The 18,320-nt window shown below is 46.9% G+C and overlaps 1 protein-coding gene across 1 annotated transcript in view; it reads right to left on the bottom strand.

Annotated features, from left to right (window-relative positions):
• GLP2R (glucagon-like peptide 2 receptor) overlaps positions 1-17,567 on the bottom strand; it is a 40,754-nt gene extending 23,187 nt beyond the window's left edge. The window contains exons 1-6 of the mRNA XM_015562537.1: positions 17,537-17,567; positions 17,158-17,238; positions 15,112-15,216; positions 11,077-11,195; positions 2,660-2,766; positions 525-678 (exon numbers count right to left, since the gene is read on the bottom strand). Coding sequence (XP_015418023.1) covers positions 525-678; positions 2,660-2,766; positions 11,077-11,195; positions 15,112-15,216; positions 17,158-17,238; positions 17,537-17,567 — 597 coding nt within the window. The remainder of the gene's footprint in view (positions 1-524; positions 679-2,659; positions 2,767-11,076; positions 11,196-15,111; positions 15,217-17,157; positions 17,239-17,536) is intronic.
• Positions 17,568-18,320: the final 753 nt, after the last annotated feature.

Raw genomic sequence — 18,320 nt, 5'->3', positions numbered from 1 at the left:
TTCAATATGGAAAAGCTTTGCTGCTTTAATAAAAATAATAGAAATAGCCCTCGCCTGTTTGACTCAGCGAATAGAGCGTTGGCCCACAACTGAAAAGTCCCGGGTTCGATTCCGGTCAAGGCCATGTGTATTTTGGTTGCAGGTTCCCCAGCCCTGATGGGAGTGCATGTAGGAGGCAACCTATCAATGCGTCTCTCTCACATTGATATTTCTGTCTCTCCTCCCTTCCACTCTCTCTAAAAATCAATGGAAAATATCCTTGGGTGAGGATTACCAACAACAACAATAACAACAACAAAATAGTAATCATAAAAAAGATGGATCTGGTTTCATTCTTCTTGTATGTACAGATGAAGACATTTCCCACCCCAGGGTTGTTCAGCAGCCCCACAGTGAAGTTTCTGCTGCTGACTCTCTTTACCCTGCCCCACTCTCAGAGGTGATGCCTGTGTGGCCCCCTTTATCTCCCTCCTCCCTCTCCAGCCCCCCTCCCTGCCCTCTGACCCACCCGGTGGAGGACATACCTCGGACATGTAGGACACCCACTCCCTCTCGGTGTCGGGCCTCCTGGAGTAAGAGTTGTGGAAGACGATGTCCTTCCCCAGCACGGCCAGGGCTTTCAGGACGAAGGAAGCAAACAGGTTCATGTGGATGTAGTTGCGGGTGCAGTGGAGTTTTCTGTGCGGGAGGAAACCGCGTTCCTTCTCTTAGGAAAGGCGGTGCCGGCCAATGGGTTGTGCCTGAAACACTGCATATCCACTACCGGGCAGAGGCTCCGTGGAGGCTCCAGAGCGGGCTGGCTGGGAGATGTGACCTTACTGCTCTGCGACTCATTTTCCTCAACTGCGATGCGAGGATAATGATAGTAACCCTTTATACCATGGCCCACATATGCCGCTACGTCCCAAGCCATTTACAGTGAGTGCTTGTGGGTACCCTTGCTCCTTCCAACCTCTGAAGGAGTAGGTACCATTATTGCCCTGAGATCAGGGCAGGAAGGTTAAGTCACTTGTCCAAAGTCCCAGAGCAGTAAGTGGTACAGCTGAGATTTGAACCCGGAAACTCTGAGGCTATAACATACGGCTCTCTTAGGCTCTGCGGCCTGTAAGAACAAGAGTGCTTGCCTCCCAGGGCTGCGGGAGGGTTCAGGCAGTTTCTGGGTGAGAAGTGCTCACACAGGCACTCACTTAGGCACAGAACAAGCGCCCAGAAATGGTCAGCTCTCCTTGCCGCCTCCTCGCCCACCTGGAGCCTCCCGCAGCTCGCCTTGCCCTGGCTGATGAAAGCTGCATCACTCGGCTCTCACAGCCGGGACTGGGCCCCTGGGCGGCGCATGCCTTGCTTTAGAGCTATTCGTCTTTTCTAATTTTGAAGGCAGATTTGAAGCAGGTCCTTCAGCATGTATGCATCCTTCTCCCTAACTAGACTGGGGACTACTCCAGGGCAGGGACGGGGCCTTACTCTACCCAGTGCCCAAGGCAAACGGACGCTCGGACGCTCGGTTGACCCTGTCTCTGCTGAAGTTACTCCCTGAGGCGCCGGCAGCGCCTTTCTCCTGGCTCCGGTCTGAGACTTTGGGGAGGTGAGTGGAGGCGGTCGCCCGCAGCAGCAGGCCCAGGCTGTGCGATTCTCCTGTTGTTCAGGAACTGCTCTCCCTGGAGCAGAAGGTCATTACCCTGCTGTAGGAGCCAGGGACCACCCTGAGGTTAAGGGTCAGGGAGGGCCAGACCTGGGCATGGAGAGCCCAGGAGGGGAGCTGCTCTGGAGCTGGCATCCAGGTCTCCATGGTCCCCATGCCTCCGTGCCAAACTCTCATTCTGCCCTGTTATGTGCTCAGTGATGTTCCCGAAAGGGCTGAACAGAGAGAGCCTGAGAGGGCTCCCCTGTGGCTCTATAAATGTCTCACTCGGGGAATTTTTAAAAACGTGATTTAATAAAATGCATGGAGGCTTGGGTTCTGACAGAGAGTATTAGGGAGTGAAAACGCTGAGGCGCTGGACTGCCTGGTTGTGGTCCTGGCGCCATCGCTCACCAGCTGTGCGATCTTGGGCCAGTTCCTCGATCTCTCCATAGTTCAGTAACTCACTTACAAAATGGGGTAATAACAGCGCTAATCCCCTAGAATCAGAACTCAGCTTGATTCGGATCAGGATGAGATTTAAATGACTCAGCGCATGTAACATGCTTAGGACAGCGCCCGTGCACCAGGAAACACAGCTAATTGGAACCTGAAATCCCATCTCTACCCCTCATTCATCTGCTTTGGGGACCTTTCTTAATCTCTGCTGTCAAAATAATGCCTCTGGCAGCGCTGTGGTAAGAACGGGCTGTGGTAGCAATGGGTGTGATTAGGACTTGGGAGCAGGGCCAGCACATAGGTTATCCAACCCAAAGGAAGCAAAAGCTGAGTTAGGACCCCAGATTCCAGCTCTCACTGGGCTTGGTGCCTGGGGTGACTCCATGGCTCTCAGTGGACCTCTGATATTCATCCCCCTTCCTCTGGAAAAGGGATGCGTGGACTAGGAACTCCCTAAGACCCCTTTCCAGCTCTGGTGAGCCGAGCCCGCACCCTGCCCAAGCTTCTACTGCATTCTAGAGGTAGCCAGTGCGCAGGCGCCAGGGCACACGCCTGAACACACGCCCGCAGAATTCCACTCACCGAAGGAACAGGAGGAGAGTGAGAGCCAGGAGGAGGGCGACAGTGGAGAGGGAATAGCCCACGGTGTACAACAGCTGCAAGGTCGACAGCAAGGCGTGGTGTTCCACCTGAGCACAGAGGAAGGGCAGCCATGATCACCAAGCTAGATGGCTATGGTCTCCACCCCGAGCTCCATGCCCAGACCACCAAGGTTCTAGGCATGCACCCCACCTTGTTGACACCCAAGTAAAGAACTCAGAGGCCAAGGCGCCTTGATGAGTAAAGAGCCCACCTTGGGGCTCTCCTTCACGGCTGGTCCCACAGCCCAGCATTGGTGCACCAAGATTCACGGTATCATAGAAGAACTGTGCCAGGACAAGAGGGTACCTTGGGAATGAAGGCAGGATCTTTGCCCCTGGTGTGTTGTCCCTAGAGTATAATGGTTCCTCTCTCTCTCTCTCTCTCTCTCTCTCTCTCTCTCTCTGATGGAACCAGGTTTCCAACGGGATGTCTCCTTCCTAAAATAACTTTTCATAGATGACCTCTTAGAAAAAGACCTTACAAATCACTGGAATATTTTCTCTGAGTCCCAGGGTAGCCTGATTGTGAAAAGAGGATAATTTACTGGAAATGCTGTTTTGTTTTATTAAGTGAGATTTTCCATTGGAATCTCACCCTTTCATTCAGCCTGTCAAACATAGCACCATCAAGATGCTGTGGGTTCTTCTACGAAATGTATTTACAAGCAAAATCTTGACGGTGTTTCTAAGTAAATTTTTTAAAAGCCCACAGTAAATACTTATTATTTGCTAAATTATGTCTTACACTTCTGTGCATAATTCTTTTGTCCCTTTTATTAAAGTAAACTTGATGCACGGTAACCTGCACATGTTTAAAGTCTAAACCTGATGAATTTGACATGAATATATCTGTGATGTTATTATTACATTCAAGACGATGAACATTCCCATCACCTCCCAGAAGGTTCTGTGACCCTTTATGATACCTCTCCTCTCACTGTTCCTGCCATCCACGTCCCGGCAAGCACTGGTCTGTTTTCTGTCATTAAAGGTTAGTTTACATTTTCTAAAATTCTATAAAAAAAAGGAATTTTATGATACGTACTCTTTTTTGCACGGCTTATTTCCCTCAGAATAATATTTTGAGATTCACCCCTGTCAGAGTCCATTCCTTTTTTATTGCTGAGTGGCATTCCATTGGGAATGCACCACTATTTATTGGTCCAATCACCTATTGATGGACATTTGGATAGTTTTAAGAATTTGGCTTTTACAAATAAAGTTGCTATAAAATTTCTGTACAAGTTTTTATATGGACATAGATTTTCATTTCTCTCAGATAAGTATCTAGACATAGAACGGTGGAGTAGGATGGTGTATGCTTTAACTTCTTACAAAACTGCCGAGCTGTTTCCTAATGGAGTCGTATCAACTTACATTCCCACCAGCGATGTATGAGAGTTCCAGCTGCTCTAGAGTCTATTAACACTTCATATCACCGGTCTTTTAAATCTTAGCCATTCCGATGGGGGTGTAGCCGTGTCTTATTGTGATTTTAATTTGAACTTCTCGAATGATTGATGATGTTGAGAATAATTTCCATGCTTATTTTCCATCTGTATATCCTACTTGGTAAAGTATCTGTTCCATCTTTTGAATTGAATTATTTGTCTTAATTGCTCATTGTAAGTGTTCTTTATATAGTCTAGGTATAAATCTCTTGTCAGATTGTGTTCTGCAAGTATTTTCTCTCATTCTGTAGCTTGCCTTTTTATTTTTTTAACAGTGTCTGTAGAAGAGCAGAAGTTTTTTTTTATATAAAGTCCAATTTATCAACTTTTTATTTTCCTATCCTATTTTTAAAACCTGTACCAAGGGCCTTAAGATTTTTCAGTTATTTTTTCCCCTAGAAGTTTAATAGATTAAGCTCTTACATTTAGGTCTGTGATCTATTTCTACTTCATTTGCATTCATGGTGTGGGGTAAGGATAGAAGTTGGTTTTTTATATTCAATTGCTCTGGCACCATATGCTGCTAAGATTATTCTTTCCCCTTTGAATTGCCTTGGCACTCTGCAAAAAATCAAATTCCTTTATATGTGTGGGTCTGTTTCTGGACTCTATGTTCTATTTCAATATTCTGTATATTTATCTTCATGCCAATGCTGCACTGGCTTGAACACTATAGTTTTATAGCAAGTCTTGAAATCAATTAGTGTTAGTCTTCCACTTTTGTTCTTTCTCAAGTTTGTTTTAGCCATTCTAGATCTTTGCATTTCCATATAAATTTTAGAATCGGCTTGCTATTTTCTACAAAAATCCTGCTGGGATTTTGAATTGGATTACATTGAAACTATGGATCAATTTAGAGTCCATGGACATAGTATGCCGCTCCCTTTAGTTAGATTTTGTTTAAATTCCTTTCCACAGAGTTTTGTAGCTTTCAGTATATAGGTCCTGCTTATCTTTTGTCAAATTCATCCATGTGTTTCATATTTTTCATGCTGCTATAAATGATATCGTTCTCTTAATTTTAATTGCTTATGGTTAGTATATAAAAATACAACTTTTTTTAAAAATATTGATCAGTAGTCTGCAACCTTGCTAAGCTCACTTATTAATAACAGTAGGACTTTGTGTAGATTCCTTGCTATTTTCTATAGATGATCATGTTCTCTGTGAATAACATTTTTACTTGTTCTTTTCCAAACTCTTCATTTCTATGTATTTCTCTTTCTTGTATTATTGCTCTGGCTACGATCTCCAGTTGAACAAAAGTGGAAAGAGTGAATTTATTATCTTGTTAAAGATCTTAGGGGAAAGCATTTATTTTTTTCACCAATTAGTATGATGTCAGCTGTAATTTTTTAAAGATGCCCTTTTATATTAATTTCCTGTGGCTGCTGTAACAAATTACCACAAATTTGGTGACTTAAAATAATATGATTTATTGTCTTGCAGGCTGGGGTCAGAAATCTAAAATCAGTTTCCCTCAGCTAAATTCCAAATTCCAGATTAGCAGTCCCTCTGAAGGCTGCTCTGGGGTTAGCAGAGGCATGAATTCCCCAGCACATCTGGCCTGCTTTTCAGCAGACAAAGTGGGCTCCAAGAACCAGAAAACCAGCAAAAAGAAAAAAAAAAGGCATATACTAGTGGTAACTAGCTAAAAAGCTGTGTGTTGAATTGGTTAGACGCAGTGGTTCTCAACCTTCTGGCCCTTTAAATACAGTTCCTCATGTTGTGACCCAACCATAAAATTATTTTCGTTGCTACTTCATAACTGTAATGTTGCTACTGTTATGAATCGTAATGTAAATATCTGATATGCAGGATGGTCTTAGGCGACCCCTGTGAAAGGGTCATTCGACCGCCAAAGGGGTCGCGACCCACAGTTTGAGAACCGCTGGGTTAGAACAAGGGGATAGAGATGGGCACCAGCTGGGGCAGTTGGTTTTAACTGTACCCCGTTAGAAAATGTTCCTTAACTCTCCTCTAGATTCAGGGCTCTACCAAACCTGGCTACCTCTCTGGAGGTCTCAGAACACCCAGATAGTCTCCAGCTCACTCTCAGAACCAACCGGAGAATCTGAAGTCACTTAAGTATCATTATAAAATCCTTCGTAAACAGTGTGTAGTATGCACCCACCAGGGAAATTGGCCTTCTCAAATATTACTGAGGGAAGGGCAAAACAGTACAACCCCTATAAGGGTGGGGGGCGGGGGGGGGATTGGCAATATCTGACAAAAGTATATGTGCTTCTACCTTTAATCCAGCAATCCCATTTCTAGGAACCTTCCAAAAGATAGACCCCATAGGTATGAACTGACATACATACACGAGGTTACTCAAGGTGGCATCATTAGTAACAAAAAAAAAATGGAAATAATTCAAATGGCCATGGGAGAGTGACTGAATAGACTACAGTAAACATATAGAGTGGAGTACTACGCAGCTGTGAAATTAAAAAAGGAAGAGAACCATTTCTGGAAATTGATGTAATTTCTAGGACACGTTGTAAAGGAGAAAAGAAAGATGCAGAATAGGATTTTGTGCAAGAACAATGGGGAAATAACATATTAATATATTTGCTTAGTTTTGCACAACGAAATGTAAAATATATATTACAATTTGATTTTAAAAGAGCTAAAGAAAAAGAAAAGAGAGAAAGGATAAACTAGAAAGTAATAAAAATGGTTACCTATAGGGAATAGGTAGAAACAGGGCTAGAGGCAGTGATGGAAGTAAGATTTCTCTGAATATACTTTTTTCTATAGTTTTGGCTTTTAAACATTGCCAATACTTTATTTATTTTAAAAAATAGAGACAGAAAAATGAAAAAGGCACACCACTATTACTAATAGACACAAATGAATAAAACTGTATATCCAATTAGTAACAGGACCACATAGAGAATTTAATTATTTCAAATATTATGAACATAGTACTCTAACCATGAGTTATAGTCTAAGGATATAAAGCACTTCAAAGAAATCTGAAACTTTACCAAATAGGTTTATATTTTTAGTGGAAATTTCAATATTAAGGTTGAGACTATTATAAATATGTTTTTATTGGTTCTTTTTTTTGAGAGAAGGGAGAGGGACAGAGCGATAGAAACATCAATGATGAGAGAGACATCAATCAGCTGCCTCCTGCACATCTGCTATCAGGAATCAAGCCTGCAACCCAGGCATGTGCCCTGACCAAGAATTGAACCCAGGACCTCTTGATTCATGAGTTGATGCTCAACCACTGAGCCACACCAGCTGGGCTGGTTGAGACTATGTTATGTATATTGCATGATAAGGTAAATAAGTAATTATGGTAATGCTATTAGAAAGAAAATTTTCACTGAAAGAAAAAAAGATATAGAATACAAAGTAATAAGGTAAAATCTTAAATGTTAGATTTGAATTAGAATTATCAATATGAAGCCTTGATTTTTTTTTTAATGATTTTTTCGAAGTCTGAACACTAAAGTTTCTAGGACCTCGTAGTAGTGGCAATGAGCACATCGAACACTGAGATCTTGGTTTCAAATACCATTCTTCTACTTAAAGGGCCCAGGATTCTGAAGAAACAGCTGATTTGTGCAAGATGGGCCTGAAACACCTTCTTCTGCCAGAAAATAAGGAAGTGCTCAAAGACTAATAGGATTATAACAAAAGGACTTGAGAGCCAGTTTGACAGGATTTCACCAGCTAAATCTAGAAAACATCCTATATAATAAAAGGATAATATGTATATTGGCCCTAAATGTGGAAAAACCGGGAATGACTGGTTGCTATGATGCACACTGAGGAACACCCCCCCACCCCCCCGCACCGAGTGCATGAATTTTTGTGCACTGAGCCTCTAGTTTATCATAAAAAAGAGTAAGTCTAGATAGCCCTGGCCAGTGTGGTTTGGGTAGTTAGAGCATCGTCCTGTGCACCAAAAGGGTGCTGGTTCAATTTCTGGTCAGAGCACATACCTAGGCTGTGAGTTGAATCACTGGTGGTGGCATGTATGGAAGACAATGTTCCTCTCATAAATCAATGTTTCTTTCTCCTCTCTCTCTCTCTCTCTCTCTCTCCCCCCTCCCCTCTTTCTAAAAATCAGTAAAGCATATCCTTGGGTGAGGATTTACAAAAAAGAATGGGTATAAGTGAATAAAACAATCTCTAAGTCCATAGTGATATTCAAAAAAGGAGGGAAAGGGGAGGAGGTCTTCTTTTCAGGAGACTGCCACTGAGTAAATGGAAGGACTGATAGAGTTTGAATCCCCTCAAGCACGCGTCATCAATGAAGGTAGGACACTGATGGAGATGTGTCAGCAACAAGGTAATCAACGGTACCAAAGTAGCTCCTGCCAATTAGTGACTAAATCCAAGAGGAGAAATGTGCCTTTGCCATGGAGAGATCCTGGCCGTCACTACCTACGCTGTGTTAACCTAAAAATAGAAAGGCCTTTCAAAGTGAGATCCAAAGGATATCTATTCCTGTCGCACTGATCCAGGCAGAGCCTGAATAATGTTCTAATGAGGAGACAAAGGCAATGGGTTCTTGAGAGGAAGGGCAGGTAAACATGGCCAGAAGTTGGTTTTGTTTTTTGTTCTTTCAAATATTTGAATTCTTCGAAATATGGCCGTTTGCAAAGGGGAGGAGCCAATGCCCTTGTCCTCACTTTTCTAAAGAGAGAAATATTTACTTCCTGTCTTGAAAAGTGTTCTTGTCCCTGTCCACTCACTTGGGCCGCTGCAGACCTAAGTCCAGAGGAAGCAGCAGGCATCTCGGACCTGCCGGTGAATTCCTCCCTGAGGCCTGGCATTCAGATAGAACTACGATTTGGTCATTGTTCTCAAGTAGCTTAGTTCAGGAGGGGAGGTAAGAAAGACATACAGTTTGTCTAATTCAAGCCACGCAATTAGCACGAGTCTGGTTCCTGGTGAAAGTCAGACAGATGCTTGAGATAAGCTGAAACCAATTCAGCCACGGGTATCATTTTAATACCGTTAAGGGGTGTGACCTATCACATGGTAACACTGTAATAGAAACATCCAATTTTGTTAACTTAAATCAAGTAATATAGTGAAAAAGAGGTTTAGAAAGAATTCCCTGTGGACGAGGAGCAAAGGGAAGGCTCCTTATGCCTGAGAGGAAGGTGGTACAGACTTGGGAGAGCCCAGGGCACGCAACGCCCATCAGTCTCTACAGTCAGTGAGCCACCGCCCGGGGCAGGGGCAGGGCATGGTGTGCAGTCTGCAGTGAGGGCAGAGAATTCAGAAGTGGTTGTGAAATATCTAGAACCCAGGATAGAGGAAAGGGCAAGGAATCTTCCTTGTCCCCTGCCTCAAAGCTCCTCAGGGTCCGAGCCGACAGGAGCTTCCTGTTGCCCTTGACTCTGCCTTCTCACCACACCCCCAGCCTCCGATCATACTGCTTCCCTCTGCAGGAACCTGCAAATCCAGCCTCTTTCTCCTCTGCACCCCACTGCGTCCTCTCTCTGCCTGGGCTGAGTTCCTGCGATGGCTCCTGCCTGGTCCCCCGCTGCTGCTTCCAGTCTAGCCCCATCCCTGCCTCCCTCTCTGACCTGCCAGGGCAATCCTGAAGCCTGCTCGGTGATGTCCCTCCCCTTTTCAACTGTGCCGAATCCTAACTCGCTGTGTTGGCATCTCTAGGGACCTCCACCTTGTCCCTGTGCAGCCTGAGACGCTAAGCTCCTGGAAGGCGGTATCTGTCTTACTCGCCGTTTAGCCCAGTGGCTAGTGCCCAGGAGGCACGTCACGTCTGACTGTCTGAAAGAAGCCCAGATGTGGCCCCAGACCTCTGATTCCCAAGCACCTTTCCCTCTGTCCCTGCTGCCTTTTGCTCTTCACTTTGAAGTAAGGTGGGTGGGATGTGTACAAACAGGAGGTGTTTGCCGAGAAGAGCCGTGCGGGGGGCTGCAGCCTAGAGTCCTGGAAAGAAGATATGTGAGTGGAAGTCTGAGGCATGGATTGGCTGTGTGCCCGGTGAACATTTGCTAAGCAGCGATGGTGATCCACTGCTCAGTCATGGTGCTGGGCCCGGGTGACAGAGGGGTCACTCCTACCCAGGTGTGCTGACTAGGGCTCAGGTCCTCTCTGGAGAACTGTATGTCTACTAACAATTGTGTGTCTATTTACATCCTCACAGCGCTCGCGTGCAATAGATCCTACCCCCGGCAGGGTTGATGGGAAGCAGGGTCACAGACAGGTGAAGGGTCTCGGTATGAAGAGCTAGGAATCAGAGTCTGGACAGGAAACAGGGCTGTCTGGCCCTCGACCCTCAGCTCAGAATCCGGGGCTCACTGTGTCCCCTCAGGCCCATGCCCCGCCTGCTACCACTGAGTCCACTTTCTAAGGAGAAGGCTCCATAACAGAGAGGCAAACGCGGGAGCAGGTCAGAGCGTGATGGGGAGCGGTGGCCACTCTTGATGGGGTGGCCACAGAAGACTTCGCTTTGAAGGAGACATTGACCTGAAACCTGGATGATAAGAAGGAGAAGCCGCCCGGCTGGTGTGGCTCAGTGGTTGGGCATCGACTCATGAACCAGGAGGTCACGGTTCCATTCCCAGTCCTGGCATGTGCCTGGATGGCAGGCTCGATCCCCAGTGTGGGGCGTGCAGGAGGCAGCCGATCAGTGATTCTGTCATCGTTGACGTTTCTATCTCTCTCTCTCCCTCTCCCTTCCTCTCTGAAATCAATAAAAACATACTTTAAAAAGAAGAAGAGGCCACAAAAGAGCTGAGGAGAGATATTCCAGGGAGAGGGAACAGCAGCAAAAGTAAGTCCAGAGCAGACGCGCTTAGGGAAGGCTCTCTGTGTGGCCCCAAAGCCAAGGGGCCATGGAGGGCCCTGGGGTAGGGCAGGGTGGTTGGGCCCCAGGCGTGTGTCTCGCTGGGCCAAGGGGACTCACGTTTTTTTGGACACTGTGGTTCTCAGAGCATTCGGAGTCATCCTGCCAAACAGTGCGGTTCGCCAGCGTCTGCCAAGTGCCCCGAGCCAGGCAGCGTCTGTAGGCCCTTCCCGGGTTCTCTGAAAGTAAACACAGCTCTGGGGGAAAGGTCGGCTCCCTGAGCACGTGGGGAGGCCCGCTCCTCTGCAAAGCCGTGGAAAATCCCAGGGAAATGGGGCTTTTACTTCCCCTTGGGGGGCTCATTAGCATCCCTACTGTTTATTTGGGATGGAAAGAAAAACAGGAAGTCTCTACATTTCCTAAGAAGTCCTAACCCAAACTCTTCATCTTCTCCTCAAACCTGCTCCACCCACAGGTCTTCCTGCCTCCGTTGATGGCAAACCCATCATCTCAGTAGGCTGGCCCCCAGCCTGTTTCCTGTCTGTCATACCTTCATCTGGTCCATGATGTCTCTACCTTCAAACATATCCAGAATCTGGCCACTGTTTTCACCTCCTGCTACCACCCTCACCGGAACCACCCTCGTCTCTCACTGGATTATTGTGACCCCTTCCAATACTTGTCAGCGCCTCCGCTATCATGGGCCACAGCCAGGCCAGCCGTCAGAATGAGCTTAAACATATGTCAGTCACATCATGGGACGCCTCACTCAAAGTCATCCCAGGGCGCTAAGAAAACAGGTCAGAGTGCCAAGGTCTCCCACAGAGTCCTGCAGGGCCCGGCCCTAATGCTCCCTGGCCTAACCTCCGATTGCTTCTCTTCCCCCTTCACTCCAGCCACAGAGGTCTCCTTGCTCCTTGCTCATCAGACATGCTGCCCAAATAGTGTGCAACTTACACTCATAGACTCCTTCCCTGCTGAGTGTTCAATAGAGGCTAAACCCCTCGCCTCCTTTAAGTTTTCGCTAAAACATCACCTTGTCATAAAGCCCATTCCAACCCTCCCTCCCGTCTTAGTTAAAACACATCATATTCAAATGCTCTCTATACTTTACTTGCGTGTGATGTTTCTTGATTATTGCTTGTTGCTGCAATATGAGCCCCACAAGGAGAGGAATTGTATTCTGGTTTTGGTCACTAGTATGTCTGAAGCTCTGAAAACAATGGCTAGCACACAGTAGGTCTTCAATAACTATTTGTTGAATGAGTGAATGACAATAATGTCACCTGACATGGTGTTCCACGTCAGCCATAATTGCTCTGTGCCGGGGATGCACGGACAAAGGAGACACAGCTCTAAGTTGAGCAGGTGGAGGAGATGTGCACATACAAGTGTCACCAAGCGCTGTAAATGCTAAGGAACCTAAGAGGACTCAGAAAGGCGGGAAAATTTGGAAAAATTTTCTAGAAGGATGAAAGTTTCAAGCTGAGGATTAATGTTGGGCTTATAGACAGAAAAGTGTGGGCAAAGGCACTGGGTGGACTGGCTGTGCAGGTGTAGGGGGCTGGGAGTTGTTTATTTGGCCGGAGTGGAGACGGGAGAAAATGCTAGAGAGGTCAGCAGGGCCATGTGGTAGAAGGTCTTGAGAACCATGTAGTGGTGTTGGTGATGAGCCAGCATAATCCAATATGCATTTTAGAAAACGCTGTGAAGGTGGTTGGAAGGGGGCCAGACCTGAGGCTGGGACCAGTGAGGATGGGGGAGCAATAGGGGAGAGCAAAGATGAGCAGTGGAGGGTGGAGGGGGAGAGGGGCCAGGGGACTTGGCTGCTAGCCAGATGAGGGATGTTAGGGGGGCCAGGTGGAATGGGGAATGTTTTTCTCTCCTCTATTTCCCACTCCTCTCCGTCCCTCCATACTCACTTCCCTTGATGATAAGTTTTGACTGTTCTACCGCCGATATTTTTAAAACTCTTTCCTGTTCTCTCCAACCTCCTGCCTTTGCCTGAATCTATACCCTCACTGTCTCTTTTTCTGAGCCACTGAAGTAGCTTTGCCTCCCTGACCCCCTCCATGCCTCAGTCCAACAGCCACAGGCTACCAACATCATCTCCCCGCACCACACATCTCACGTCCTTCTCATGTCTTCACACCTTCGGCAGCTCCACATAATCTCTACAGAGGAAAGTTTAAAACCTTAGCATAACATATAGTTTCCTGCTTCATCCTCAGCCTTATATGCCCTTACAGCCTGTGTCCGCTGTTACAGCCTATATCCATCACCACTCGGGCTCCCTTCTCATAGTACAATGTTCCCACTCTGATCTTACCTCACAGGAATGCTTGTCCATCCTACTTCTCTAAACCCCTCCGCTGGCTCCACAGTTTCCTTTTACTGCAAGAGCCCATTTGGATTCTTAAGATTTAAAGCACAAAAGGTTGAGTGGAAAAGCAACTTCTCACCTTTTGTGAGTCAGAGTCCCCTTAGCACATTCTAGAAGCCCACAACTAATTTTTTTAAGCCTTAACTCCGCTGCTTTGTGAGTTTGCGACCACTTTTTCTCTTCAAGTGAATGGACCTCTGTTTCTAGCTTTCGGGAAGGAACAGGCAGATGGTGGAGCTGCTGGTGGTGGTCTGTTCCACGTGCCCTTGAGGAGACCACCCACAATTGGGGCCTTAAAGACCTGGAGGGGTCCAAGGAGCTGGACTCAGTCTCAGCCTCAGCTCCCATTGACGAAGCACCTACTGTGTGACTGACTCGGTGCGTGCCTTCTCACTTATTCCTCAGGATGAACTTAGGAGTTGGCTATTACAGACAAAACCACAGCTCCGAGGACTCTGGCAATTTGTCAAATGTCTAAGTGTAGAACAGAGGAAGGGGGTCTAAGCTTAGAGCTCCTGATTCCCTGTGCTCTTCGCTCATCCCTGAGCTGAACCCTCGGGTCCAGCAAGCTCTCCAATGTCTTTCCTTTCACCTTCCCTGAAGCCTCACATCCTCACGTCTCCTGGGCTGATCCCAGAGGACAGTTTCATGAGCACTCCCACCCAGAAATGCGTCTTCCTTGAAAACTCTCTCTTGCCCTAACCAGGTTGGCTCAGTGGAGAGAGCATCGGCCTGCGGACTGAAGGATCCCAGGTTCGATTCTGATCAAGGTCATGTACCTTGGTTGCGGGCACATCCCCAGTAGGAGGTGTGCAGGAGGCAGCTGATCAATGTTTCTCTCTCATCGCTGTTTCTAACTCTCTATCCCTCTCCCTTCCTCTATGTAAAAAATCAATAAAATATAGTTTTAAAAACAAACAAACAACAACAACAACAAAAACCTCTCTCTTTTCACCAGAAGCCTCAAAAAGTTGAAACCAAATTTTAACTGATGCGACCATTTCCTGGGCTGACATTCAATACAAAATATCACCATCTCGCCTTCTCAGAAACCCATTCTCACTCTGTGTTGCCTGGAATTTTGTAACTGCTTATGTTTCTGGAGAACAGTCCTCAAGATTTCACCTGTTCTTCGATTTGTCCATGGTCTTGGTCAAAGGCTAAAGAATTCTAACCAGTCATTGTTCCTCCCTCCTTACAGTGAAATAGCCAAGCGGCTGCTGGCTAGGGCAGGTGGGGCGGGATAGCATCCTGAAGTCGTAAATGATAGTCACTTCCTTTAAGCAGGACCAGGGCAAGCTGAGGGTTAAACTCTCCATCCAAGTCCCGTGAGGCTTAAAAACACCCGTTCAATAGCACTTCCTCCCCATGCTATTGCCAGGGTGGTTTTGATGTTTGACAAGCCGAGGTTGCATGGCTGTGAGCATCCCATCTTCTCCCCCACCTCTTTCTGCTCTGCAGGGTAGTGACAATTCTGACCCTCACTACAGCAAATTCTGTGGAAGCCGGGCCTGGAACCTATCATTTCAAAGAAAAGAGGACTAGTATATTAACAGAACATCCAGCACAGAACTGCAGGAAGATAGGAGAAGCAGAGAGAAGAAGGAACCTGTATCACTGACAGGAAAGCTTAGAAGGAAACCTTTTATGGGAGAAGAAGACTTGAGGAAAGCAGTTGGTTGGAGCCCTTTCTCACTCTGCTCCCTGGCTGGTCTGCCAGGAGGGACCAGCCTTTAAGGAAACGGTCAGGAATTGGTGAAATGAGACGTTACCTTCACTCCACCCAGGTAAGTATGAAGGGCAGGGAACGGAGACGTTTCCCGGAGAAGAATGCGGCCAGCATACATACCGATCAAAGGTTCCGTTACAAAATACGCCTGCGGAGAGAAGGGGGAATGAACTGTGGTGCGGGAGCCTCAGGCCGCTGATGGAGAGAGAGGCACTGGGAGACGAGAGCCCGCCTTCCTGGCCTCAGAAGCTGTGGTCACCTGCACAGGGCCCACATGGGCATCCCCCTCTCCAGAAAGGTCAAGGATGAGGAACAATATGCAGGCAGGATGCTTCATGCAGCCAAGCACTGTGGCTTTGTCTAGCCAACCTGACCTCTGGCAGTGGTCTCATCGGTGACGTCAATGTGTACGTCACGCTGGCTTTGGTTTACTTTACATGAACTGACTCTCACAGACACTCCGGGTCAGGAGGACACTGGGAGATCCTTATGTTCCATAACTTACTAAATACTTGTCAAGCCTTCACCAGTTAGATCCTGGAACACCCTTACTGTGACATGGGCCAAAGGACCAGGAGATGTAAGGGCATCTGCAGAACTGAAGGCTTTTGTCAGTCATACCTCTCCATTTGAATACTAGCCTGGAGATTACTATGAAATATGTGGGCCATGTCAGGCTCCAGGGATGATGTACACCGCAGTGCTTGGTGACGAGAGGCTATGAACAGGAGCCTCAGACTCAGCGGCCTCCCAGAATCAATTGAAGGGGTTTCAGGATGGACCCCAAATGTCTACTTTGCAGGCTCCTCGTTTCTGAGAACCAAGCACCATCCCCCACCATCTGCTCCTGACTAGGCTAGATCTCAGGGTGGACAGCCAGGGCTGCGGGATCCTGCGAGTGCAGATCTGCCAGGTATGAGCTGGCGCAGGCACCTCGCGGCCCCGGCTGTCAGGGGTCAGCGCCCCGTCTGTGTGAGGCGGTGCTGAGCGGCTCGGAGCGTGGCTCCAGGTGGAGAGCACCTGCTCTACCTTGACCTCAGAAAGCGGTGCTCCCCAAAGGGAGATGCTTCCTGTAACAGATCGAGCCTCGCCTGCTGCCTGCCTGGGCTGATGGAATCGGTCCAGGGAGAAGCCGGTGGCTTACAGGTCGGCACTGGCTTTGGGTCAGGAAAATGGACAGAGAGTTTCCAGTGTCTGTCAACCTCCAGAGCCTGAATGACATGATCTGCAGGAAGCCCAGAAAACAAGGAGCTTTCAGCCACACTCCCTGGCGCTCAGAGGCAGCGAGCCAAGGCTCCTTATTCTTTTTATTTTTCTTACAACAAAAATCTGGTCACACCCAAAGAGTCAGTATGTGGGCAGGAGAGGCCGTGGACTGACCAAGCTACTAGCAAATTTGCCAGAGTTCTCTGAGCCTGGTGCAGACCTGGATAAAAGAAATGCTGTGACTCAGTTATCACCCGAGACTGAGGACCCCCAGCCCACCCAGCACACACTCAGTAGAGTCCCTGGTTAATCTCTGACAGTTGCCCAAGTTATGTGATTGGGTGGTGAGTGTGCTGTGTCAGATGGCTTTGATCAAAGACGCCACAAGTGTATGTGTCCCATCTCACATGCTCTTTTACTGTGAGAGGTGTGTGTGTGTGGGGGGGGGCGGTCCTCCCCTGGAATTGTGTAAGCCTTTGTAACTGTCTGACCAACTGAGTGTGGCAGAAGGGACTTCTGAAGTTGGGTCATAAAATGAGACCTGACCTATGGTCATGAGTGCCCTTGGGACCCAGCCAATGTGCTGTGCAGAAGCCCAGGCCACGCGGAGAGGCCACCGGGAAGTTTTCTGGCCCACATTCCCAGCTCAACTCTCAGCTGAGAGCCGGCGTCAACCCGCAGACATGGGTGTGAACGAGACTTGAGATGATTTCACCCCAGCCTCTGAGTCTTCCAACCTCACTCCAGACATTGTAGACCAGAACCAAGCCATGCCCAATGTGCTCAGTCTGAGGCATAGCAAATGATTATTCTTATTGTTTAAAGACACTAAGCTTTGGGGCCATTTGTTACACGGCCATAAATAACTAATATGTATGCTTACCGGAAGGTTGTTTGAGTAAGTCTCTCAGGCACTTCTCTCTGTACTGAGCCCACTTTCGAGTTGTCTCCTCAAGGAGAGATCCTGTAACCTGAGCAGAAAACACTGTGTTGACCCCTATTTAGCTGCTAGCACAGAGGTGGCCTTGTCATCGTCTCATACCATGATTCTTTTTTAGTGCCCACCGTGGCCTGCACCAAGAAATAGAATTTGTTTGGCATCTTATTTCCTATTTAAAAGATACATATGAATTTTACATTTACTCCATAATCTAATCATGGTGGTTTCAATATAACTATGAAAAGTTTTTTTTCAAAGTCTTTAAGAGAGGCTTACATTTCAAGAGGATGCAACATGTTCACCCTGAATTTTCATACCCTACCAGATGAATAGTTGCCTGCTTTGAAGACCATGCGGGTGTCAAAGAGAGGGGCGGCACATGAAGAGGGCTCAATCGTGTGTCAGAGAAGGACCAGAGGACTTGCAGGGGTCTGCACCCCAGGCTCAGTGTCCACCTCACCCCACCCCAGCCCACCTCGGTGCCTGTGGGTCCAGAGTCGAAGACATTGAGCAGATAGAAGCTCTGTTACTGAAGGCTTTGGGATTTTTTTCTTTCTGACATTAAACTATCTCATCCCATAGAACAGTGATGGCGAACCTATGACATGCGTGTCAGAGGTGACACGCGAACTCATTTTTTTGTTTGATTTTTCTTTGTTAAATGGCATTAAATATATAAAGTAAATATCAAAAATATAAATCTTTGTTTCACTATGGTTGCAAATATCAAAAAATTTCTATATGTGACTTGGCACCAGAGTTAAGTTAGGGTTTTTCAAAATGCTGACACGCCGAGCTCAAAAGGTTCGCCATCACTGCCTTAGAACCTTAGTTATACAGAATATACTTTTTGGGCCTTCTTGGTGATTAGATTATCTAACAACTTCTAATTGTGTACCACTTCTTTTGGCTTTAAAAGGGGATTTTTCTTCTTCAGTTTACTCATTTATATTGAGTAGTTGTTGTGTGCCAGGTTTTATATCAGGGAGGAATTGAAGGGGATTCAAAATGAGTAAGACACTTTCTCTACCCAAAAGGACTTAGAACAGTGATGGCGAACCTATGACACGCATGTCAGAGGTGACACACGAACTCATTTTTTTGGT

This window comes from Myotis davidii, unplaced genomic scaffold (assembly GCF_000327345.1).
Source record: "Myotis davidii unplaced genomic scaffold, ASM32734v1 scaffold37, whole genome shotgun sequence".
Classification (NCBI taxonomy): Eukaryota; Metazoa; Chordata; class Mammalia; order Chiroptera; family Vespertilionidae; genus Myotis; species Myotis davidii.
The sequence above is the reverse complement of the archived record's forward strand: the minus strand, read 5'-3'. Positions and strand labels throughout refer to the sequence as shown.